Here is a 26,363-nt window from a genome sequence, read left to right on the forward strand (position 1 = left end):
GGTGCCTTAGATACTACGGAGGCTGGTGCCCATGACGGATTTAACTGAGTTTACAACTCTCTGCAGCTTGCTTCGATCCTGTGCAGTGGCACCCTCCCCCTCCCATGCCAGACGGTGATGCAGCCAGTCAGAATGTCAATAATCAGCTCTTTGGTTTTCGCTGACGTTGAATGAGAGGTTGTTGTTGATAGTGTGAATTAGATACGGTATAAAGCTCCCTCTACTCCACTGTTTAATCTTCTTTAGACCTTTACCTCTAGGCTCCACATTTTCCCTGCCTCGTGAGTGTTTGAGGAGGCAGGATAATGATTCCTCTGCACTGTCCCAGTAGACGCCTGTCAGGACAGGAACAGAATGGGAGGTCGGAAAGTTGATATGCAGTGTAAAGTTTCCTCTTGCTGTCCCATCAGGTATTCCTTAGTAACGCACACAAAATATTGGAGGTCAGGCAGCATCTATGGAAATGAACGAAACCCTTCTTCCTTAGTTTGTTACTGTGCATGAGGTAGCTAGTTAAATTCTCTCCATCTTGCCTCAAATTATGCATCAAGTATTTAGTTTAAAGTTACAGATACATTTCCTGATATGTTAATAGAATTCCTGGGTTCCTTGAAAATTGTTAAATTAACAAAGAATTCTAATTGGAGTTTGGCATACGTTGTCCTTTATAACTTATTAACACATCGATAATGTTTTTTTTCCAACTTCTGGGTGCGTGATGGCAGCATCTGCGTGGGTGTATAGCAGATTGAGTGCCTGGATGGACCAATGCCCAAGTTTGGAAAAAGCTTCAGAGAGTTATAAAGCCCTGCCGAAGGGTCCCAGCCGGAAAGGTCGACTGTACTTTTGCCTGGCCTTCTGAGTTCCTCCAGCATTTTGTGTGTGTTGCTCAGATTTCCGTCATCTGCGGATTCTCTCTCGTTTGTGAGAGGGTTATTATCTCAGCCAGCTCCATCACAGGCACCAGCCTCCCCACCATGGAGGACATCTTCAAATAGTGGTGCCTCAAAAAGGGGCATCAGTCACCACCCAGGACGTGCCCTCTTCTCATTGCTACCGTCAGGAAGGGGGTACAAGAGTCTGAAGGCACACACTCAGCGTTTCAGGAACAGCTTCTTCCCCTCCTCCATCAGGTTTCTGAATGGTCCGTGAACACCAGAATCAGTATTTTGTTCTTTTTTTTGGTACTACTTTTTAAAAATATATTTCTTATTGTAGTTTATTTGTGTTTTGCACTGTCACAAAATAACAAATTTCACTACATCTTTTTTAAACTGCCTGTTATGCCACTGGCAATGAAGGTTCTCCATCTCTGGTAGTGTTCAGTGCTTCCTTTGTCATGTCAGTAGCATCCTCTCAGTTTTCACTACTGTCAGTCACACAAGTGACACATACTGTCACACTCAGATGTAGGACATAAGAAATAGGCACAGGAGTCAGCCATCCGGCCCATCGACCCTGCCCCGCCATTCAATAAGATCATGGCTGATCTGTCCGTAAACTCAGCTGAATCCAAGGATTCTTCTTTGCTGTTTCCGTAGCAATTTTGTTTGACCAGTCAGGGTTGTCAGCCCTGAGGTGAACCCCCAAATTTGGAGGACCGGTGGACCACTCTTAGTCTGGCTTCTACCCTTTGACCTGTTTGGCGTAAGTGACACTACCAAAAGCCAAAGCATAAAGCCCTGACTCCAGCCAACACAGCTCTCCAGGTCGTTGAGGCACGCAGGCCTCCAAACCCTACGACAAAGTTGTGGTCCTCCTGGAGGTTTGCTACATGCATCAGTGGTAACAGACCTGATTCTGAAATAACATTGTCACCCAGGTTTCGTCGCGGCACAAGTTCACAAGCCAAGTTGCATCGTCCCCAAAGTTACAGTAAGAAATAGCGGTGAGTGGGTGAAATTCTTGGGAGTATCCCCTCTATTCTCCCCACCAGCAGCACTTCGCAAACATGATTGTGGGAGGCAAGGAGAGAAAAGAAGAGCCAATTAATTTAATTACAACATAGAACAGTACAGGCCCTTTCGCCCATGATGTTGTGCTGACATTTTAGCCTACTGCCGGCTGGTGGTATAGTGGTATCAGCACTGGACTTCAAGGCAGAAGGTCCTGAGTTCAAACCCAGCCGGGTCCCAACCTGAGCAGCGGCAGTATCTGTGCCGAAGAAAGGCCTGGCAATCTACTTCCGGAGCTTGCCATGAAAACCCTATGGTCCGTGAGGTCACGAAGAGTCGGACTCAACTTAACAACTGAACAACAACAGCAACAAGATCAATCTAACTCTTTCCTCTGTTGTGACTATAAACGAAGCCACCGGAGAGACACAGAAGCTGCTGGATATAGAAGTCTTTATTCAGCCAAACAAGCAGGAATCATAGTGGAGACATTCTTGGAAGAAGAGGCCTCCTAAACTCAAAGTACATCATATTTTATACCCTTAAAATCAATGGTAACTCAATACAGTTTCAATAGTTTCAATACTTCGGGTTGAAAATGCTTCATTTAAACTGCATATAATTTTCAAGTACCTAAACCTAGAAACCATCACTCCAGACACCCTAGATTGAATGTTAATCACTGCTGTCTCTGAGCTGCATTCATGCTTATGCAGACATCTCAGGTGAACAGGATGTTTATTGCATTCATGCATATGCAGAGATCTCAGGTCAATGGAATGTTTCCTGGTTTGCAATCAGCCCCAGTCTGCAGTTCCAGGAAGACCATTGTTCTGAGCTGCATATTAAATTCAATCTATAGTCCACGTTCAAAGCTGAAGAACAGTTGCTGTCAAAATTAATATTTGCTATGTACCATAACTTCAGAATACACCCTAACACCTCCAGCATAACCCTCTTATTTTTCTGTCATCCTTTTGCCTACCTAAGAGTCTCTTAAACTCTTGGGTTTAAGCGGAGGTTGATAGGTTATTGATTAATAAGGGCACAAAATTTATGAGGCGAAGACATGAGAACTGAGTTGAGGGGGAAAATAAGTCAACCAGAATGGAATGGCAGAGCAGACTTGATGGGCTGAATGGCCTAATTCTGCTTCTCCGTCTTATGGTCTTAAATGTTCTTAAAGTATCTCCCTCTACCACCACCCCTGGCAGCACATTCCACACACCCACCACTCTGTGTTTTAAATAAAAACCTCCTTCTGATATTTTATTTCTGATACCCATTCCCGTTTCAACGTGTAGGTGAAGGGTGGAGGGGCAACACTTTATATTCCATCTTGATTTCCAACCTGATGGCATGAGTGTCAATTTCTCCTTCCAGTAAACAAATCACCACCCCCATCCCTTCCTTTATTCTCTACTCTTTTACTTCTTCTCCCCTGCCCTGGGTCCCCCCCTCCTTCCCTATCTCCTATGGTCCACTCTCCTCTCCTTTCAGATTCTTTCCTCTCCAGCCCTTTACCTTTCCCACCCACCTGGCTTCAATCACCTTCCAGCTAGCCTCTTTCCCGCTCCCCCCACCTTTTTATTCAGGCATTTTCCCCCTTCCCTCTCAGTCCTGAAGAAGGGTCTCGGCCCAAAACGTTGACTATCTGTTCATTTCCATAGATGCTGCCTGGTCTGCTGAGTTCCTCCAGCATTTTGTGTGTGTTGCTTTGGATTTCCAGCATCTGCAGACTTTGTTATCTGTATGATTTGCTGCCTCCAACAATAGTAAATTTTACAGTATCAAAATGCATCAGTTTAAATATGCTTATTACACTACTGTGTCTTGGTGCAGATTCTTAACTTTGGGCTTGTAAAGAAATGTAAGATGTTTCCCTTTTATTTAACAGGCAGCAGAGTGGTGTGCTGGCCAGCAGCTGAACGCCAATAAATCTGTGTTGTGTTAAAAAAACATCTGTGCCCAGCTGGACGGAAGTGACCCTCGAGGAAGAACTCGCCTGATTTCGGCAGTCAAGCGGAGAATTCCAGTCCTGGCTCGATAACTGCTTACCCACACTAGGATGGGACCAAATGATATACTGTTAACATTAACACACTCCATCAGCAGAACAATTTTACTTCCCTTTTACTGGGGGCAAGGCGGGTGGGAAGGGTAGAAACAGACCAGCAGGAACTGCGAAGAGGCGACGTTTTTCGTGAGCTGCTTTTAATTGTACTGTTTGTGACCAAGGCATCTCATTCCCGGTGGAGCTTGGCCACAGCTGAACATACGGAAAGAAAGTCGGAAAAGATCTCCCCGGTGTCACGCTTCTGTTCACATACAAGGCTTCAGGTGCTCCCAAGCCACCGACCATTTCTGGTAAACCCCCACGTGACTGACGTAGCTAGAATGTAATCAAACTGAGCAACACACACACACACACACGAAGTGCCGAGTTCCTCCAGTGTTTTGTGTGTGTTCCTCAAAGTTTCCAGCATCAGCAGAATCTCTTTTGTCTGTAGATAAACTGTAGTTGGCCTGGGCACTTGTATAATTTTTAAGCTACTCACTTTTCAAGATAACGTATTTAAAATTCTAAAAATCTAGATATCTGCACATACTTCCTATAACGAGGAGACCAGAACTCCAAATACAAGGAAAATTTGCAGATGCTGGAAATCCAAAGCGACACGCACACAGAATGCTGGAGGAACTCAGCAGGTCACCCGTGGTAAAGAGTAAACAGTGGACGTTTCGGACTGAGACTCTTCTTCAGGACTGGAAAGGAAGGCAGAGTGAGAAGGTGGGGGGGAGGGGAGGAAGAAGTACAAGGTGGTAGGTGATAGGTGAAACCGGGAAGCGGGGAGGGGTGAAGTAAAGAGCTGGGAAGTTGGTGAACAAGATAAAGGGCTGGAGATGGGGGAATCTGATGGGAAAGAACAGAAGACCATGGAAGAAAGGCAAGGGGGAAGAAATACTAGAGGGAGGCGAAGGGCAGGTAAGGAGATAAGGTGAGAGAAGGAAACAGGAATGGCGAAGGAGAGTGGTGGGAGGGGGGTTGGTATCACTGAAGGTTCGTGAAATGGCTATTCACGCCATCGGGTTGGAGACTACCCAGATGGAATATGACATGTTGCTCCTCCAACCGGAGTGTAGTCTCATCCTGGCAGTAGTGGGGCCATGGACCGACAAATCTGAATGAGAACTGGGATTGAAGTGGGTGGCCACTGGGAGATCCCGCAGTTTGTGGTGGATGGTGCAAAGGTGCTTGGCGAAGCAGTTTCCTATGTAGGCGCTCACCAATGCTCCAAGTGTGGTCTGGCCTGAAATTTATAGAGCTGCAACATTACTGCGCAGCTCTTGAACTCAGACCCCAGACTATTGGAAGCCAACACACTATACACCTTCTTAAGCTGTTACTCAAGTTGGTCATCTATGGGTGTGGACCCATGTGGGAGGAAAGGGAGAGATAAATCTTACTTACTGCCCATTATACCGCTGGCATTTGGAACAACAATGAAGGCTGTCCATTTCTGGCAGTGTTCAGGGCTTCCTTCATCATGTCAGTATCTTCCTCTTAGTTTTCACTACTGTCAGTAATGCAAGTCCCGGGTGGAGACTCAGGAATACCGTCACACTCAGATTCTTCATTGCTGTTTCCGTAACAATTTAGCTGTACCACACAGGGTTGTTAGCCCTGAGCGGAACCCACAAACCTGGAGGGCGAGTGGACCACTGTTAGTCTGGCCTCTACCCTTTGACCTATTTGGCATGGGCAACCCTACCAAGAGCCAAAGCACAAAGCCCTGACTCCAGCCAACACAGCTCTCCGGGTCGTCGGGGCAGGCAAGCCTCCAAACCACAACAAAGTTGCAGTCCCCTTCAAGGAAATTAATCTTGCCGCAAGTTAAAAGGTCGGCACAACATTATGAGAGGACGGGCCCATATTGTGCTGTAATGTTCTATGTTCCTTAATTGGAAATCAATCTGATGCAGTCATTGGCAGCAGTAATGGAAAAATGCCCACAGTGTAATACCTGGTGCTGATGACATTTCAGCATTCCTTAATTTTGTGTCTGAGGGCCCGATCCAGTTTGTCCTCATCCATTGCCAGCAACACTGCACTCCCCAGTTTTGGAGGGTTGGCATCAAGTCCGTGCAACAGCTGGTGTGGGCCATCAGGAAGCGTTAACACTGAGCACTGCTTTTACAGCTTCTCTTCAGGCCCAGCAGTGGCAGGTCTGTACTTCCGAAAGCAAATATGTGAAATGGGAAAGGGCTTCAGGAGTCTGGTTAGCTGGAAGTCTTCCTCTCGAGATGGGGAACCTTGCTCTTGACTGACTAAACCATAACAGGTTTTGTAGCAGCGGGTGAGAGCTACTTCCCTGAGCCATCATAGACACAAGAGATTCTGCAGGTGCTGGAGATCCAGAGTAACACACACAGTATGCTGAAGGAGGTCACCAGGTCAGACAGCATTCATAGAGGGGAACAAGCAATCGAAGCTTGGGCCAAGGCTCTTCCTTTCCTGTCCTGATGAAGGGTCTCAGCCCGAAATGTCAAATGTTTATTCCTCTCCATAGATACCTATATGTGTGTGTGTTCCTGAGCCATCGGGTGTTTGCTGAGGTTACAGTCGCTCAACTCCAGACCACGTTGATCAGAAGACTTTTTGTTTTCATAAGGAATTAAGTCTTCAAATTGGTAGCAAAGTTGTGTGCTTATTTGTACAATCGTCGTAAGATTGGTACAGCACATAAGGAAACCATTCACCCCAGGGAACTGAACGGAAGTTTATCGCAGAGCAATCCCGCCAGTCGCATTATAAGACCATAAGATATAGGAGCAGAAGTAGGCCATTCGAGTCGAGTCTGCTTCACCATTCAATCATGGGCTGATCCATTTCTTCCAATCATCCCTACTCCCCTGCCTTCACCCATACCCTTTGATGCCCAGGCTAATCAAGAACCTATCTATCTCTGCCTTAAGTACACACAATGACTTGGCCTCCACAGCCTCTCGTGGCAACAAATTCCACAAATTTACCACCCTCTGACTAAAGTACTTTCCCCACATCTCTTCTAAATGGACGTCCTTCAATCCTGAAGTTGTGCCCTGTTGTCCTAGACTCCCCTACCATGGGAAATAACTTTGCCATATCTATCTGTTCAGGCCTGTTAACATTTGGAATGTTTCTAGAGAGCCCCCCTCAATCTCCTGAACTCCAGGGAATACAGCCCAAGAGCTGCCAGACATTCCTCATACGGTAACCCTTTCATTCCTGGAATTATCCTGCTCTTCCCCACTCTCATCCCCCCAAGCCAAACTAATTATATTCTCTTAAGTGCATATCTAACTCCCTTTAGAAGGCCTCAGATGCTTGGGTACAATTAATGAAGAATGCTCTTCCTAAGTTTCTACACTATGTGTATGCATGCTTATATACATAAATGTATATATTTATACATACATATATACAGCATGGCAGCGTAGTGGTTAGCACAACGCTTTACAGTACCAGCGATCTGGGTTCAATTTCCGTCACTATCTATAAGGAATTTGAACATTCTCCCCGTGACAACATGGGTTTCCTGCGGGTGCTCCAGTTTCCTCCCACAGTTCAAAGACCGACCAGTTGGTAGGTTAATTGGTCATTGTAAATTGTCCTGTGGTTAGGCCAGGAGGAATAAATTGGGGGATTGCTGGGCACTGGAATGGCCTATTACACTCTATTACAACACAAGTGTGTGTCTTCAAGCTCCTGTACCACTTCCTTGATGGTAGAAATGAGAAGAGGGCACGTCCCGGGTGATGGGGGTCCTTCACGATGGATGCCGCCTTTTTGAGGCATTGCCTTTTGAAGGTGTCCTGGATGCTGGGGAGGCTAGTACCCTTGATAGATCTGGCTGAGTTTGCAACTTCCTGCAGCTTTTTCCGATCCCCTCCATATTTTACCCTTGCTATCTCCACTTCTTTTCGCATTGTAGTCTTAAGCTGTATTTTCTGAACTTCGGTTTGGGGTAGGACGGGGAAAGATGCATGCATTTCATACTCCCATTGGTGGCATCTGTTTTTTTTATCTCTTTGGTCACTGATTAAAAAAATAAAGTGAGAGGTTCAAACTGATGATTTTTTTTCCCTCCTAGTTGATTATTCGGTGATCGAGTCAGAATTTTGCTTTAATCATGGCACTAGACCTGAAGATGGAAATATCGCAAGTGGGTTCTCAGACGAGCACCGTAAGCCCACAGCCCCTGGAGCCTGCTATACCACCCTCCGTGACTCTGGGGCTGACTACTGTTTACACTGCACTTTACGGCCTCCTGTTCCTCCTGGTCTACATCCAGCTGTGGCTGGTATTACACTACAAACACAAGAAGTTCAGCTACCAGACGGTCTTCCTTTTCTTGTGCCTCCTGTGGGCTGCCCTGAGGACGACGCTGTTCTCGTTCTATTTCAGAGACATTATCAAAGCGAACTCCCTCGACCCCTTCTCCTTCTGGTTACTGTATTGCTTCCCGGTGTGCCTGCAGTTCTTCACCCTCAGTCTCATGAACATGTACTTTGCTCAGGTGAGTGTGATCAGCTCTCTCAACATTTGCTTTTAGAACAGCTTTCCTTTCCCCTCCAGGTTAGGAAGTTGGTTGTGAAATCAGCCTGTTGCAATTACATAGCTAATTGTGCAGCAAGTTTTATTCAGCAGGGCCAGGAAATAAGAATCTTTAGATTACCACTCATTACCTTGTCTCAGTTAACACTCAGATGTTAAAGACTTGATCCTTCAAGACATGTCATGGAAGGAAGGTTGTCGCAGTCCTTATCAGCAATTTATAGAGTTTAAAATATCACAGGCAAATTGTTCCTCTTTACTTCAGAGGTCTGAAAACTTGGTTATAGGACACTTTTCATACAAAGCATGTAGTTCAAAGTGCTTTACATAGAACATAGAATAGTACAGCACAGTACAGGCCCTTCGGCCCACAATGTTGTGCCGACCCTCAAATCCTGCCGCCCATATAAGCCCCCAACTTAAATTCCTCCATATACCTGTCCAGCAATAAAGTGTAAACATAAAGATGAAGGGCAAAAAGATGTTCATTTGCATCCATCCCACAGCGTTAGGGAGTGAAAATCTTTGCGCTACGACTCTGTTGCAGTGTGCAGGCATGTGAATTTATAAGTCTAGTGGCTTGTAGAAAGAAGCCCTCCTGTAGCCTGCTGGTCCTGGCTTTAATGCTGTGGTACCAATTGTCAGGCAGAAGCAGCTGAAACAGTTTATGGTCGGGGTGACTGGTGTCCCTGATGATCTTCCAGGCCATTTATTTAAGGGAGGTTACATGAATTGGTTTTGAGCTGGCGTTTAAAAGTGTTAACTGAGTCTGCATCCCTTACAGTTTTATGAATTCAACAGTTTAAGAGCATAGTTTTTTTAAAAAAAGTTGACATGCCAATTATCTTTTGAGGGAGATTGTTTAAATTTTAAGAGACCGGCGGAAGAAAACCTGAGAGCTTAATCAGGATTATAAAGCGGAAGCAATTCTTTGTACTCAGGTCCCAGGCCATTGAGAGCTTAAAAACAGATGTGAACTTTAAATGCAAATTTGCTGCACCTTGCATCAGTGTTTCAGAAATCATTTGTGTGAACCACAGATATTAATTCACAGTGTAAATCTAATTATTTTCCTGGGGAGAATATTTGCATACTAACAAAGCATCTGTCCACTTCAAGGGCCGTTCCACCTGTTTTCAGAAGATCAGCAGTGGAGTTTACCTTTTCTGATCTGCTTATCCCTTCCTAATCCAGAGCCAAATCAGTGCTTTAAAATCCACTCTCCCGTTTTATTTATCCAAACAAAAAGATTTGTGTTTATTCAATTCAGTTCAAGTTTAATTGTCATTTAACCGTACATAAGTACTCATGAATACAGCCAGGTGAGACGGTGTTACTCCGGGATCAAGATACAAAACACAATACCGACAGTCACACACAACACAAAGCACAAACAAGATGGCAAGCACAAGTCGTATCACAATGTCACAGTAAGAGTCCCCAAAACTTGTGACATCAGTCCGGAATCGTCCACAGTAGAGCCTGGCTCCCGCCAAGCTACAGCAATAACTCCAGCCTGGAACCATGCTGCACTGCCCCTGGGGGAGTGCGCTGGCCCCGGGAGCGGCTTGAGGCCCAGTCCTCGTACACACAAGACAATAAGCACGTATAGAATATCAGTAAAAATACAATCATACAAAATATAATAATAATAAACATGAGATTCTGCAGATGCTGGAATTCTCACACACAAAATGCTGGAGGAATTCAGAGGGTCAGACAACATCAATGGAGAGGAATAAAGACTGAATCCTGACAAAGGGTCTCTACCAGAAACCTTGACTGTTTAGTCCTCTGCATAGGTTCTGCCTGAGCTGCTGAGTTCCTCCACCATTTTGTGTGTGTTACTTTAAGTTAAAATACTATTTTTTCAGAGTATTCCAGAGTAGTTCATTTCAAAGGTGCCTCACTTTCTATACCGTCACAATTGTACTGAAAGGCATGAATAGCCTGTAAGCACCAGAAATGGATATTAAAATATATGATCAGATACTGTTAATCTTGAATTTCTTTATGTAATTCATTCGGGGGACATCAAATTTGCAGGCAAAGGCAAATTTTACCTTTCCTAGGCTAATTTAGGTGGCTGGTAATCATCAACCTTTATTGCTGTGGATCTGGAGTTGTAAGTAGGCCAGGATTCCTTCCCTGAAGGTTCTTATCACATCCTGCTGGTAGGTGGTCATCATTACTGACGATGATTGCCAGCTTTTTATTGTTTAATTAATGATGTTAAACCTGCCAGCTGCTGTGAGATCCGAGCTCATGTCTCTGGATTGGTAACTGGCACGGCTGAACTACTGGCCTGGTCACAACCACGGTGCCCTGCCGCATTTCTCACTCAGAAGGCTTCTTCCGGACTGCACCTGCCGGTGTTACTGTGTGCATTAAGCTGTGTCAGTACTTTCAGGATCTCAGCTGTGGTTAATAATTGTATTGTTACAATCTTTTAAGACGATAAGACATTAGAGCAGAATTAAGCCATTTGGTCTGTCAAGTCTGCTCCGCCATTCAATCATGGCTGATTTATTAACCCTCTCAACCCCATTCTCCTGCCCTCTCCAACGTTTGACACCCTTATAAATAAACCTACCAATCTCCACTTTAAATACACCCAATGATCGTGTCTCCACAGCCGTCCGTGGCAATGAATTCCACAAATTCACCACCTTCTGGCTAAAGGAGTTCGTTTTCGTCTCTGTTCTAAAGGGATATCCTTCCTTCCTGAAGCTGTGCCCTCTGGTCCTCAACTCCCTCACTATTGGAAACATCCTCACGTCCGCTGTATCTAGCCCTCTTAAAATTTGTTAGGCTATAATGAGATTCACCCTTACTCTTCTAAATTTCCGTGAGTAAAGCCTCAGAGCCATCAAAAGCTCCTCGTATGTTCACCTTTTCATTCCTGGAGTAATTCACATGAACCTCCTCTGGACCCTCAGCACATCATTTCTTAAATAAGGGGCCCAAAACTGCTCACAATTCTCTAAATCTGGTGTGACCAATACCTTATAAAGCCTCAGCATTATATCCTTGCTTTTATCTTCTAGTCCTCTTGAAATGAGATGCTAACATTGCATTTGCCTGTGCTAATATGAATCAGACTTGTTTAAGTTATTTCACACCACTATCTGCTAAGAAGGGACAGGGCAACCACATTATTTTTTATTAAGTAGTAATTTGGATTCACTTTTTTGGTCACTTTCCCTGGGTGTTTCAATCTGCTTACACACGGATTCTGGTACCTCACCCTGGGGCAGCCAGTCTTCCTTTGAAGCTGTAAGGTTACTGTTGGCAGGTTGTACAGCTTCTGACGATCTAGGCTGCAAATGTTCGTGCTCTGGCACAGACTCCTCCAGAGCTAGCAGGAGCTGGGCGCATGTCCTGCCTTGCTTTCTCATCCAAAAGTACTGAGACCAGAAATAAACAGCAGAGATTCTGCAGACACTGGAAATCCAGAGCGACAGACACAGGCACACAGACTCTGACCCACAGACACAGGCACACAGGCTCCCAGCAGGTCAGGCAGTATCTCTGAAGGGGATTAAACAGTCAACATTTCAGGCTGAGACCTCTCACTAGGTCCTGATGGTTGAGTTTAAGCCTCGGATTGGAATAACCCAAGATGAACGGAAAATACTTCTCTCACAGAAATGTCCACAATGTCGATTGTCTATTCCCCTCCATCGATGCTGCCTGGCCTGCTGAGTTCCTCCAGCATCTTCTGTGTTCCTGAAACCAGAGCCAGCCCACCATCATTTGAACTTCTTTCTTTTTCCCATTACGCGGCTGGCATTTAGGGAGGCAATGAACGTCCTCCATCTCTGGCAGTGTTCATCACGTCAGTAGTTTCCCTCAGTTTGTTATCAGTCATGCAAGTCCCGGGTGGAGACTCAGGAATACTGTCACACTCAGGTGTAGAAGGATTCTTCACTGCTGTTTTCATAACAGTTTTGTTTTACCAGTCAGGGTTGCTAACCCTGAGATGAACACCCCCCCCCCGCCCCGAACCTGGAGGACCAGTGGACCACTCTTAGTCTGGCCTCTACCCTTTGACTTGTTTGGATGACCCGACCAAGAGCCAGAGCATAAAGCCCTGACTCCAGCCAACGTAGTTCTCCGGGTCACTGAGGCACGTAGGCCTCCAAACCCTGCGGCAAGGGTTGTGCACCTCTTGGAGGATCATTTTGAACTGAAACTGTGCGTGGAGAACGCAGTGTGTGGGATCTTTCTGGTTTTTGCAAATAGCATGCATTAATTTAGAAAGTATGTTGTTTTCAGTGCTGGAACGGTTGTCATGGCACCGAAGTCATTGTATACATCACAAGGCAAATGCTGGAAATAATCAACCATTAAAGATATTATCAGTTGAAAGGGCAACGAGTTAATCTTGTGATTTGATAACACTTGCAGAGCATGGGTTTAATCCTCTATTCAATGACCTCCCAGAACTAAGGTTGACTCGGAGTAGGAATTTGAATCCCATCACGACAGCTGGTTAATTGAACGCATCTAAGCAGAAGTTCAGCGTCATAAACACCAGAAGCCTGCAGATGCTGGAAATCCAGAGCAATGGGCAAACACAAAATGCCAGTGGTCAAGCAGCATTTATGAAAATGAACAAACAAACAGTCGACGTTTCAGGCCGAGACCCTTCCTCAGGACTGATATGGAAGGGGGAAGACACAAAAAAAAGGTGGGGGTGGGGAGGCTGGCTAGAAGGTGATGGGTGGAGCCAGGTGGGTGGGAAAGGTCGAGGGCTGGAGAGGAAGGAATCTGAGAGGAGAGTGGATCATAGGCGAAAGGGAAGGAGGAGGGGCACCAGAGGGAGGTGATAGGTAGGTGAGAAAAGGTAAGAGGCCAAAGTGGGGAAGAGTGGAAGGGGAAGGACATTTCGTTTTTAAACAGAAGGAGAAATCGATATTCATGCCATCAGGTTGGAGGCTACCCAGACGGAATGTGAAGTATTGCTCCTCCAGCCTGAGGGTGGCCTCATCTTGGCACAAGTAGAGGCCATGTCGGACACGTGGAGCTCAGAACTCAATTCCGACAAAAGTCTTTGACCTGAAAACCCAGCCTTTATTTCTCCCCTTCACCTGCTAAGTATATTTTTTCCCTTCAACGCAAGATGTTGCAGATGCTGGAAATCCAGAGTAACACACACACACATGCACAACATGCTGGGGCAGGTAGCATCTATGGAGGGGAATAAACATCCAGTGTTTCAGGTTTGGGACTTTCTGCGGGACTTGTGACTGAACCCCTGACGAAGGGGTTGACTGTTCATTCCTCTCCATAGATGCTGCCTGACCTGCTGAGGTCCCCCAGCATTTGTGTATGTTGCTCTGCGTTTCCAGCATTCTGGCTTTTCAGCACTTGAAGTATTTTGACTTTGGATAGTTATGCAAGTCCTGGTGCTGAATTTCTCTGCATTTCACATCGTGCAACATGATACCGGTGATCGGTTTATAGTGTTGTGCCGGAAACCACCTTCCTGCAGTCACTGGGTAAACCAGATGAGCCATCGTGCAGTGATTCTGGAGTCACAGCCATTATTTCTTGCCAGCTGCTGTCGGAATAACAAGTAGCGCTGAGGTTGTGTGAGATAGAACTTAGAGGTCATAGGTTAAAGGTGAAATACTTAAGGCAGGGTCCCTAACCTTTGTTTTATGCCATTGACCCCCTACAATTGACTCTCTTACTCAGAGAGTGGTAGCTGTGTGGAACGAGCTTCCAGTAGAAGTGGTTGAGGCAGGTTCGTTTTTGACATTTTTTTAAAAAATTGGATAGGTATAGGACAGGAAAGGAATGGAGGGTTATGGGCTGAGTGCAGGTCGGTGGGACTAGGTGAGAGTAAGAGCTTGGCACGGACTAGAAGGGCCGAGATGGCCTGTTTCCGTGCTGTAATGGTTATATGGTTATACCATTAACCGAGTGGTCTGTGGACCCCACGTTGGGAATCCCTGAGGGGGAATCCAGTCAAAGGCTGGTGAAAGTGTGGAGCAGGCTGCGTTGGAAGTAGTGGATGCAGGTTCGATTGCGGCATTTAAGAGAAGTTTGGCTACGTACATTTTTGGGAGAGGTATGGAGGGCTATGGTCCAGGTGCGGGTCAGTGGGACTCGGCAGAATAACAAGCCAGCACGGATCAGACGGTCTGACGGGCCTGTTTCTGTTAACCCCATACGAGAGACAACTTGGGGAAAACTAAACTCAGGCAAGTCTGCAGATGCTGGAAATCCAGAGCAACACACACAAGATGACAGAGGAACTCAGCAGCTCAGGCAACATGCATGGAAAAGAGTAAACAGTCGACGTTTCAGGCCAAGATCCTCTTTCAGAACTGAGAAAGAAGGGGGAAAATGCCAGATAGGCGGCTATAGAGGCCAAGTCATTTGGTGTATTTAAGGCAGAGGTTGATAGATTCTTGATTGGTCAGGGCACGAAGGGATACGGGGAGAAGGCAGGAGATTGGGTGCTGAGAGGGAAAATAGATCAGCCATGATGAAATGGCGAAGCAGACTCGATGGGCCAAATGGCCCAATTCTGCTGCTGTATCTTATGGTCAGATGGGGAAAACGAAATCCTCTTTTCCTACTCACGATATAATCAGGGTATCCATTCCTCTGCTTTATTTCTTAAGCAAGATAGTGGACAAGTTCTCTTTTCTGTGAGAGAAATGCCTGCTGTCCATCTGGGGTTATTCTGGTCTGTAGCTTAAATTCAATCATATCAACTCACTTTGAGGTAACCAAACAATTTTTTTTATATGTTCCAGGTGGTTTTCAAGACGAAAGCTAAGTATTTCCCCGAAATGGCCAAGAAGCTGTAAGTCAGACATCTGTAGTAATAAACTTTAGAATAAGGACAAGACGCAAGTCTGGAGTTAGAATTTGATGGCAGAGATTAGTTCCTATTTTATGACGGCATAGCAATTGCACGGGGCTGGGTCATGAATTCTGCACGAGCAGAGCAGGTATCTATATAGGTATGCAATATCGTCAGGTCAGTGCAGTCTTGCTGTAATTAGTCATTGTAGCAGCAATAATTAGAGGGTTAAACGGTAGTTTGTTCTTGTCACTGATTGCGAAGAATGGCCATCAGTTGTCTGGTTAAAGCAGTCTCTCTCTATGCTGCTCTGAGGTAGAATCTGGTTTAATATCACCGGCCCATGTCATGAAATTTGTTGTCTTTGCAGCAGCAGTACAATGCAGTACATAATAATAGAGAAAACATGACATGTAGTAAATATTTATATATTAAATAGTTAAGTAAGTAGTGCAAAAATAGAAATAAAAAAGTAGTGAGGTAGTGTTTATGGGTTCAATGTCCATTCACAAATCGGATGGCAGAGGGGAAGAAGCTGTTCCTGAATCATTGAGTGTGTGCTGTCAGGCTCCCATACCTCCTTCCTGATGGTAGTAATGAGAACAAGGCGTTAGAAGCATCTTTGTTCTGCAGGTCCCTGTACAGTGGTATCCCTCTTGTACATAAGAAATAGGAGCAGGAGTCGGCCATCTGGCCCGTCGAGCCTGCTCCACCATTCAGTAAGATCATGGCTGATCTGGCCATGGACTCATCTCCACCTACCTGCCTTTTCCCCATAAACTTCAATTCCCCTACTGTGCAAAAATCTATCCAACGTTGTCTTAAATATATTTACTGAGGTAGCCTCCACTGCTTCATTGGGCAGAGAATTCCACAGATTCACAACCCTCTGGGAAAAGCAGTTCCTCCTCATCTCTGTCCTAAATCTACTCCCCCGAATCTTGAGGCTATGTCCCCTAGTTCTAGTCTCACCTACCAGTGGAAACAACTTTCCTGCGTGTATCTTATTTCTCCCTTTCATAATTTTAGTAGTCATAGTCATACTTTATTGATCCTGGGGGAAATTGGTTTTCGTTACAGTTGCACCATAAATAATTAAATAGTAATAATAAAACCATAAGTAGTTAAATACTAATATGTAAATTATGCCAGGAAATAAGTCCAGGACCAGCCTATTGGTTCAGGGTGTCTGACCCTCCAAGGGAGGAGTTGTAAAGTTTGATAGCCCCAGGCAGGAATGACTTCCTATGACGCTCTGTGCTGCATCTCGGTGGAATGAGTTTTATGTGTTTCTATAAGAGCTCCTCTCATCCTTCTCTTCCCTCTCGTTCTGTACTGTAATGGCTGTTGTAACAGCCACCTCCCCTTATGAAGTTCACTACCAAGATATTGGAGATGTGGAATAAAAACTCACTTTTACTGAATTTATATAAGGGGGAAAATAACTACATGAGCACAAAATGCAAAAGGACTGAACATTGTTCATTTTTGTCTGGGGTCACAAAATCAAGAAAATCAAGAGATGGAGCATTTTCTGAGTGTGCATCTCCTCCATGGGTTGTACTTTACTAAATTTGCTCAATATTGGTATTTGCAAATACACTTATACAGCCTTTCAAAGTCAGGACCCAAAGCTAAGCTGCTCTGTTCTCATTATTCCCATCAGAGGAAGTACAGGAGCCTGAAGGCACAATCTCAGTGTTTTTGGACCAGCTTCTTCCCCTCTGCCATCAGATTTCTGAATGGTCCTTGAACACTACCTCAGTATTTTTACTCTCTTTATGCACTATTTTATTTATTCTTGTTTCTTATTGTAAAATGGATTTGTTTAAATGTATTGCACTGTACTACTGCCACAAAACAACAAATTTCAAGGCATATGTCTGTGATAATAAACCTGATTTGTTATCAAAGTATACAACTTTGAGATTCGTCTCCTAACAGGCAGCCACGAAACAAAGAAATCCAAAAGCACCCATTTTTTAAAAAAAAGACCAAGCACCCAATGTGCAGAGGGAGGAAAAAAAAAATCAGGCAAACAATAAGCTCAAGCAAATAGTGTTCTGAACTGAAGTCCACAAAGAGTCCAGACCCTAGTTCAGCACAGAGCCGAGCAGCGAGCTGAACCAGCCCATCCCTCACCTTGGGCCCTGACACCCAGACCTCTTCAACCTGTCCCAGCAACTAAGTTTTCGTCCAAACACCGGGTTCAGTCGCTTCAATATGCTCTGGAGCCTGGACTCTCCTGCCTCAATTCGCCCTGTACCCAGCCTTCCTGATTCAGCCTGATAGTTAAATCGTTGGCCAGATTTAGGGTTCAGTCGCTTCGATACGCTGTGGGGCCTGGACCCCGCTGCCTCGATTTGGCCTGTTCCAGACTTTCGGATTTGGCAGGGCGCTTAAATCAATCGAACCCCGGGTCTTCCTGGCTCTCAGCGACAGGCTGGTTGCTTCGCCTCAGTTCTGCCATGTCAAATTGTCTCAAAGTCCAAAGGGAGGCTATAGACTACTACTTGCAATGATCATTTACCCACAGAAGTATGTTTAACAGAGTGTTTAGTTGTTGTCCTAGTTTCATTGGCCACCAGCCAGAAGTCACTGGGGTTCACCAGCAGGGTCATAAACCAGATTTGGCTGTTTGTCGGTCTTTGTTTATGTATAGTTTTTCGTAACTTCTATGATATTTCTTTATTTCATGACATATATCGGTGATAACAAACTTGATTCCAGTTCTCTCATGGCTCCACCTTGCATTGGATTACAAAAGAGTACTCTAATCCTCTCCCTGGTGATCTCCATGGCTACAATTTGACATTCTAAATTTCAATAATTCAACTACCTGTAATTACACTACCAGCAACCCGGGTTGATTTCCCACCGCTGCCTGTAAGGAGTTTGTATGTTCTCTCCCTGGACCGCGTGGGTTTCCTCCGGGTGCTCTGGTTTCCTCCCACAGTCCAAAGACATTCCCATTGGTCATTGTAAGTTGTCCCATGATTAGGCTAGGATTAAATCAGGGGGTTGCTGAGCTCGAAGGCATATGGAGGGGCCAATTCCAATATGGCTGGAAGGGCGAATCCCATGCTGTGTCTCAATAAAGAAATCCTTTCACCTTTTCAAATGTTGGAGATCTTTTTAGGATTCAATTTACCATGTGAGAACTCTGAAAACATGCAGATTTTGTCGGAAGCAGGAAAGGGACTGGGAAACACTTAAAAAAAAATACTAATACAAGTTTTCAATCAAGTAACTGTTAATACTAGGATATTATTAATGTTTCTGCTTGTATGTGATCTTGCCCACATCACTTCCTCACTTTTCCCAATTTCTTTCCTCCTCCTTCCTTCCCATCTGCATCCCTTCCTTCATTCATTCGTTCTCCTTCTCCACTCTAACCTCTCTTTCCCACCTCAGCAGTCATTAGTTCACGCTCCAGGACTTCCTGGCTGCCAGAAGCCCCCGACCAAACCTAGTCCCAGCCAGGGTGCAGCATAATGCCAACTCCCGACATTCTTCCCTTCAGAAAAGCCTCCCAGGAGCTGGCAGGCCACAACCAGCGAGCAAGTGTTGGGACACAGAGAGCATTCTTTATGCATGGCAGCAGCTAAGTGAGAGAAGCTGCATCCAAGGCAGAATTCACCCCCCCCCCGACCCCAAGATCTGTTTCTCATTATATAGCGAATTAAATTTCAAAGTGTCAGTTGGCAGGGTTTGGGAATATTTCAGAATCCAGCCCGTTTTTCTTAATTGATTTTAAAATTTTAATCTGTTTTGAATTCCAGTCTCTACTCAAACTGATCTGAACAGGTAAATTCTCGCCCACTTTTCTTAGTCACATCATGGGTTAGTAAAATTGATATTGGGTTTATCATTGTTGCATACCAAGATACAGTGAAAAGCAAGGATATAATGTTGAGGCTTTATAAGGCACTGGTGAGGCCTCACTTGGAGTATTCTGATCAGTTTTGGCCCACTGATCTGAGAAAAGATGTGCTGACATTGGAGAGGGTTTGAAAGGAGGTTCACGAGAATGATTCCGGGATTGAAAGGTTTGTTGTTTGATGGCTCAGGGCCTCTACTCACTGGAATTCAGAAGAATAAGGGGTGACCACATTGAAACCCACCGAATGTTGTAAAGCCTCAATAGAGTGGACGTGGAGAGGATGTTTCCTATGGTAGGAGAGTCTAAGACCAGAGGACACAGCCTGAGAATAGAGGGACGTCCTCTTAGAACGGTGATGAGGAATTTCTTTAGCCAGAGAGTAGTGAATCTGTGGAAATCGTCGCCACAGGCAGCTGTGGAGGCCGTCACTGGGTCTATTTAAGGGAGAGGTTGATAGATTCTTGATTAGTCGGGAAAGGAAGGGATACAGGGAGGGGGGGAAGGCAGGAGATTGGGGCTGAGAGGGAAAATGGATCAGCTTTGATGAAATGACAGAGCAGACTCAATGGGCCAAATAGCTTCATTCTGCTCCTACATCTTACGGTCTGTTATTGTTCGTACAGGTCACATCACAGTGCATTGAGGTAGAGCAAGGTAAAACAATAACGTTGCAGAATAAAGTGTAAAAGCTTCAGTGCGAGTAAACGATAAAGTGCAAGGTCATAAGAAGGTAGGTTGTGAGGCCAAGCGTCCATCTTATCATACAAGAGATCCATTACGGTAACAGGGGAGAGAAGCTATTCTTAAGCCTGGTGGCACATGCTTTATGGCTTCTGCCTGATGGGAGAAGAGAGAACGATTTCTCCAGCGATTTCTCTTAAACCTGGTCCATCTTCGTCCTTATTTACGTTTGACTAAACCTTCCTGAATTCTGATTTTCCTCCGAAGGTCTCTCTCATAAATCAACCTTTTCACTAGGCCAAAACTGGCCCCCTTCTGCTTGCTGAGAAAAGTTCTTCTGAATGCCTAATTTATCTCCTATATATGTTCTTCACATTTTCTGTTTGCAGTTAATTGCATAGAACTCGGAACAATAAAGCACAATACAGTCCTTCAGCCTACAATGTTGGGTCGACCTTGTAATCTATTCTTAAGGACTACCTAACCCTTCCCTCCCACACAGCCCTCCATTTTTCTTTCATCCATGTGCCTATCTAAGAGTCTCTTAAATGTCCCTAATGTATCTGCCTCTACTACCACCCCGGCAGCACATTCCACACACATACCACTCTCTTTGTGTTTTAAAAAAACACTCGCCTCTGACGTCCCTTCCCCCCCGCCCCCCCATACTTTCCTTGAATCACCTTAAAATTATGCCTTCACATATCAGCCATTTCTACCCTGGGAAAAAGTGTCTGGCTGTCCCCTCAACCTTTGGGTCTTTGTTCGTTCATTCTGTGCCGTGTCGTATGACGTGGGTGATCGTGGACTTTCCATGACCATGATTGTTCTTGGCAGTCTTTTTCTTACGACCGCAGTGGTTTGCCATCGCCTTTTCCTGGGCAGTGTCCTTCCAAGACGGGTGAGCCCCAGCCGTTATCAATACTCTTCAGAGGTTGTCTGCCTGGTGTCAGTGGTCCCATAACCAGGACTTGTGACTCGTATGACCTTCCCATGGCTTCGTGTGACCGTGATCAGTGGGGGGGGCTGAGTGGGTATTACACCTTGCCCAAGAGTGACCTGCAGGCTGGAGGAGGGAAGAATTACCTTACACCTCCTTGGGTAGAATGTATCTCCACCTTGCCACGGAATATGGCACTTATCATCTCTACATTTCAGAGTAATTAAAAAGACTATTTGTTGCCCTGTTATCTTTCATTCTTCTCATGGGACCCCATAGGATTTCTCCAAATGTGTGATTACAAGACTTTGTCTGTCAACTATGTAGGCTCCAAAGGCATCTAGCAGATTGGACAGAATACAGAAACATGGTTGCAGCAGCTGTTCTAACAAAATGCCCTTAGTGGTGACCACACGGGGAGTTATCTTGTATGACATCTCTCTCCCCCGCACCCCCCCCAAATCAATCCAATAATGATGTCCCAAAATCCTTTATTAGCAACTAGCAAATCATACAATCTTGAAGCGATTAAACTAAGTGGTCAACTAAAGATATGACACCCAACAGTCCCCAGCTCCACAGTTAAGCAGAGAAGCATGAATCCGTAACTTATATCCACATCCCCATCGACGTGACTAGTTACCATAATAAACGCACAATCCAAAATGCAATGGAGACAGAAGACAGGTGCTTGGCTCCTACAATAGTGTTGAGATAGAGAATCAGTCACAATCATAATTGTGTGGATAGTCAGAGGCTTTTTCCCAGGGCTGAAATGGCTAACGCGAGAGGGCACAGTTTCAAGGTGCTCGGAAGTAGGTGCAGAGGAGATGTCAGGGGCAAGTTTTTTATGCAGAGTAGTTAGTGCGTGGAATGGGCTGCTGGTAACGGTGGTGGAGGCGAATATGATAGGGTTTTTTAAGAGACTCCTGGATAGGTACATGGAGCTCAGAAAATTAGAGGGCTATGGGTAAGCCTTGTGATTTCTAAAGTAAGGACATGTTCGACACAGCATTGTGGGCCAAAGAACCTGTTATTGTGCTGTAGGTTTTCTATGTTTCTATGAATGATGGAGCAGCCTCAAAAGGCAAAATAGCCTATTCTGGCTTCTGTTTCTTGTGTCTACATTTCCGCCTTTTCATCCATCATCCCATTTGTAATTCTACACTCAATACCTTTAGTCTTTCCCCTGGTTCCTAAAGTCTGCACTCAGCAATATTGAGCTCCCATTGCCAAATTCCTTCAAGCTATCATGTCAGATCTCTGCATAACTGTCTTTAACTGCAGAGTAACACTTACAGTACGCTGGAGGAACTCAGCAGGTCGGGCAGCATCAGTGGAAACAGTTTCCATGGATGTTGCCCGACCTGCTGAGTTCCTCCAGCGTACTGTAAGTGTTGCTTTGATCCCAGCATCTGCAGATTATTTTGTGTTTAACTGCAGAGTGCTCGGTGCCTTTACCTCTGAAGAAGCTTAGCTGCTGTTACAGCTTTAGTACTTTCTAAATTGGGGGACCGCTTCATCGAGCATCTCTGCTACATCCGCCAAAAGCAGATCTTCTGGGTAATCAGACATTTTAATTCTCATTCTCACTCCTCGTGTACCAAGATGAGGCCACCCTCAGGGTGGAGGAGCAACACCTTATCTTCCATCTGGATAGCATCCAACCTTTTGCCATTAATATCGATTTCTCCTTCCAGTAAAGAAATATTTTTTCCTTCCCCCCCTTCCCTCTTCTATTCCCCACTCTGGCCTTTTTACCTCTTCTTACCTGTCAATCACTCCAATGTCCCCTCTTCTTTCCCTTTCTCCTATGGTTCCTCTCCAGCCTTTCCCACCCACCTGGTTTCATCCATCACCTCCTTCCTTTTATTTGCTTACATACTGTCCATTATGCTGCTGGTGTTCAGGTAGGCAATGAAGGCCCTCCATCTCTGGCCTTGTTCAGGGCTTCCTTTATCATGTCAGCAGCTTCCTCTCGGTTTCCACTACCATTAGTCATGCAAGTCCTGGATGGAGTCTCAGGAATACCGTCGCACTCAGATGTAGGATTCTTCATTGCTGGTTTCCATAGCAGTTTTGTTTGACCAGTCAGGGTTGTTAGCCCTGAGCTGAACCCCCGAATCTGGAGGACTAGTGGGCCACACTTGGTCTGGCTGCTGCCCTTTGAACTGTTTGGGATAGGTGACTCTACCAACAGCCAAAGCATAAAGCCTGGACTGCTGCTAACATAGCTCTCTGGGTCGTTGGGAGATGCAAGCCTCCAAACCCTACAACAAGGTTGTGATCCTCTTGAAGGTCCTTCGCCTCCACCCTCCACCCCCCCTACCTTTATATTCTAGTGTCTTCCCCTTCCACTTCTGTCCTGGAGAAGGGTCTTGGCCCAAAATGTTGTCTTTATTCATTTCAGCCTGACCTGCTGAGTTCCTCCAGCATTTTGTGTGTATGATCTAGTACTTTGAGGTCAAGCAGCTCCACCCCCCCCAGGGCAAAAATGCCTCCCTCTGAAGTTGAAGTTATCTTCACTCTACCTCTTTTTAACAGCATAACTAAAAGATGTCATAAACCTCATTCAGTCAAGAGAAATGTGAGGTTGTGCACTTCGGGAGAACAGCAAAAAAAAACACACAGTAAGCGACAGAGACATACTGAAGGTAGTAGTCGAGGGCAGTTAAAAAGAGATGCGGCTTACTTAATGTGCCAAGAAACAGAATATATGTGTATGGATGTAGCACTGGACCCGAGCATTAGATATGATAGACTTAATCGAGTGGTATAATAGAACATAGAAATCTTCGGCCTGCAATGTTGTGCCATCCATGTAACCTAGTCTAGAGACTGCCTAGAATTTCCCAACCGCATAGCCCTCTATTTTTTCTAAGCTCCATGTAACTATCTAGGAGTCTCTTAAAAGACCCTATTGTATCCGCCTGCAGCACCATCACCGGCAGTGCATTCCACGCACTCACCACTCTCTGTGTGAAAAACTTACCCCTGGCATCCGTTCAGTACCTATTTCCAAGCACCTTGAAACTACACCCCTCGTATTAGCCATTCCAGCCCTGGGAGAAAAGCCTCTGGCTATTCACACGATCAATGCTCTATCAGCAGGGTAATAAATGAAGCAGTCAGGAAGGGTGTGTTTCTTTTACAAGAAATCAGTAACGAGGAGGAAGAAAAATGTTTCCACCCAAAGGGGAATTCGCAGTTAGAATGTAAAGTTGAGGCAGAAACCTTCATCGGATTTTAAAAAGTAATCTGGCTGAGTATTTAGTGTGCCATAACCTCAGAAGCAGGATTAGGCTGGAAGTCGTTTTTTTCCACACCTCGGGCTAGGTGACCACCTGTGCTGCAAATTTATGTGATCCTCTAAAGCACAGGTGCCCACCCTGGGGTCCACAGACCCCTTGCTTTATGCTATTGGTCTGTAGCATTAAAAAGTCAAGTCAAGTTTATTGTCATTTAACAATATACATGTATACCATCAAACGAGGCAACGTTTCTCTGGACCAGGGTGTAAAGCACAGTAGTACATATAAACACACAATAACTTAGAAAAGTAAGAATTGAATCTGCAAATGAATTAAGTAAAGGCATCCGTTAGTCTTGCGAGACCATGGATCTGTGCCTGGAAAGTCTTCACTCTCCAGGGCGCAGGCCTGGGCAAGGTTGTATGGAAGACTGGCAGTTGCCCATGCTGCAAGTCTCCCCTCTCCACGACATCGATGTTGTCCAAGGGAAGGGCATTAGGACCCATACAGCTTGGCACCGGTGTCGTCGCAGAGCACTGTGTGGTTAAGTGCCTTGCTCAAGGACACAACATGCTGCCTCGGCTGGGGCTCGAACTAGCGACCTTCAGATCACTAGTCGAACGCCTTAACCACTTGGCCACGTGCCCACATGAATTACAGATAAGTAAACAAAATAAAGTGCATAAATTAAATATTTTAAGGTACAGAACAGGTGACCTTTTGAATGTGATGCGGCCTAATGGCCTGAGGGAAGGAACTGTTTCTCATCCTGAATGTTCTTGTCTTTATGCATTGGCGTCTCCTGCCTGCAGTAGAAAGTCAAAGAGGATGCTGAATGGATGGGTGGGATTCTTGATAATACTAAGGGCCCTGCGTACGCAGTGCTCCTGATAAAAGTCCCCGATAGCTGGTAGGGAGAACACTCTTGGCCATTCTCACAGTCCTTTGTAGGGACTCCTGGCCCAATGCCTTGCTGCATTGGCTGCAAAGGTTAGGATCAGCATGCCGTACTCACCTCCTCTCATCCGCAGTAAAGAATTCTTTTTATTGAAAAGGAAGTGGAGAGCGGTACTTTGGCTGTTATGGGAGAACAAAAAGCAGGGAAACTGAAAATAAGTTCTACTTGGACAGAGATGCTGAAAACTCCAGCAGAGAGGTGTGATTCCATTTCTGAAACATGCTTGAGTTTTGACGGTCGAGATCCAAGGGTGGGAGTGGGATCCCAGGTGGATATTTAAGGGGGGAAATCAGAGAGTGATTTTAGTCACACTGGCATGGGGACCTTAGATTATAGGTTTCCTCTCTGTGTGCTAATTCCCACTGGTAGGGCAGCTGGCAACATCAGCAGAAAATACACAATGTAGTAAACACGAGTTTCTGCAGATGCTGGAAATCCAGAGCAACACAGAAAATGCTGGGAGAATGGGTGCTACAGGTAAATGGTAGGGCATTGAAGTATGCTGTAGAACAGAGGGATCTAGGAATAATGGTGCATAGTTCCCTGAAGGTGGAATCTCATGTGGATAGGGTGATGAAGAAAGCTTTTGGTATGCTGGCCTTTATTAATCAGAGCATTGAGTTCAGGCGTTGGGATGTAATGTTGAAATTGTATAAGGCATTGGTAAGGCCAAATTTGGAATATTGTGTACAGTTCTGGTCACCGAATTATAGGAAGGATGTCAATAAAATTGAGAGAGTACAGAGGAGATTTACTAAAATGTTGCCTGGGTTTCATCTCTTAAGTTACAGAGAAAGGTTGAACAAGTTAGGTCTTTATTCTTTGGAGCGTAAAAGGTTGAGGGGGAACTTGATAGAGGTGTTTAAAATTATGAGGGGGATTGATAGAGTTGACGTGGTCAGACTTTTTCCATTGAGAGTGGGGAAGATTCAAACAAGAGAACATGGGTTGAGAGTTAAAGGAAAAAAGTTTAGAGGTAACATGAGGGGGAACTTCTTTACTCAGAGAGTGGTAGCTGTGTGGAACGAGCTTCCAGCAGAAGTGGTTGAGGCAGGTTCGATGTTGTCGTTTAAAGTTAAAGTGGATAGATATATGGACAAGAAAGGAATGGAGGGTTATGGGCTGAGTGCAGGTCGGTGGGACTAGGATAGGGTAAGAGATCGGCACGGACTAGAAGGGCCGAGATGGCCTGTTTCTGTGTTGTAATTGTTATATGGTTATACAAGAAGGGTCAGAGCCGTCTCTATTTCCTGAGGAGACTGAGGTCCTTTAACATCTGCCAGACGATGCTGAGGATGTTCTACAAGTCTGTGGTGGCCGGTGCTATCATGTTT

At 45.2% G+C, this 26,363-nt stretch overlaps 1 protein-coding gene across 3 annotated transcripts in view; it reads left to right on the plus strand.

The window, feature by feature from the left end:
- LOC140188956 (G protein-coupled receptor 137Ba-like) overlaps positions 1 to 26,363 on the plus strand; it is a 75,063-nt gene that overhangs the window by 20,337 nt on the left and 28,363 nt on the right. For 2 of the 3 annotated variants that reach the window (XM_072245616.1, XM_072245618.1), the window contains exons 1-3: positions 4,074 to 4,262; positions 8,030 to 8,455; positions 15,267 to 15,316. In XM_072245616.1, coding sequence (XP_072101717.1) covers positions 8,069 to 8,455; positions 15,267 to 15,316 — 437 coding nt within the window. In that variant the 5' untranslated portion in view covers positions 4,074 to 4,262; positions 8,030 to 8,068. Of the gene's footprint in view, positions 1 to 4,073; positions 4,263 to 8,029; positions 8,456 to 15,266; positions 15,317 to 26,363 lie in introns of those variants that run through there. The other variant, XM_072245617.1, reaches the window with a different exon arrangement.

This window comes from Mobula birostris, chromosome 28 (assembly GCF_030028105.1).
Source record: "Mobula birostris isolate sMobBir1 chromosome 28, sMobBir1.hap1, whole genome shotgun sequence".
NCBI classification, from domain to species: Eukaryota; Metazoa; Chordata; class Chondrichthyes; order Myliobatiformes; family Myliobatidae; genus Mobula; species Mobula birostris.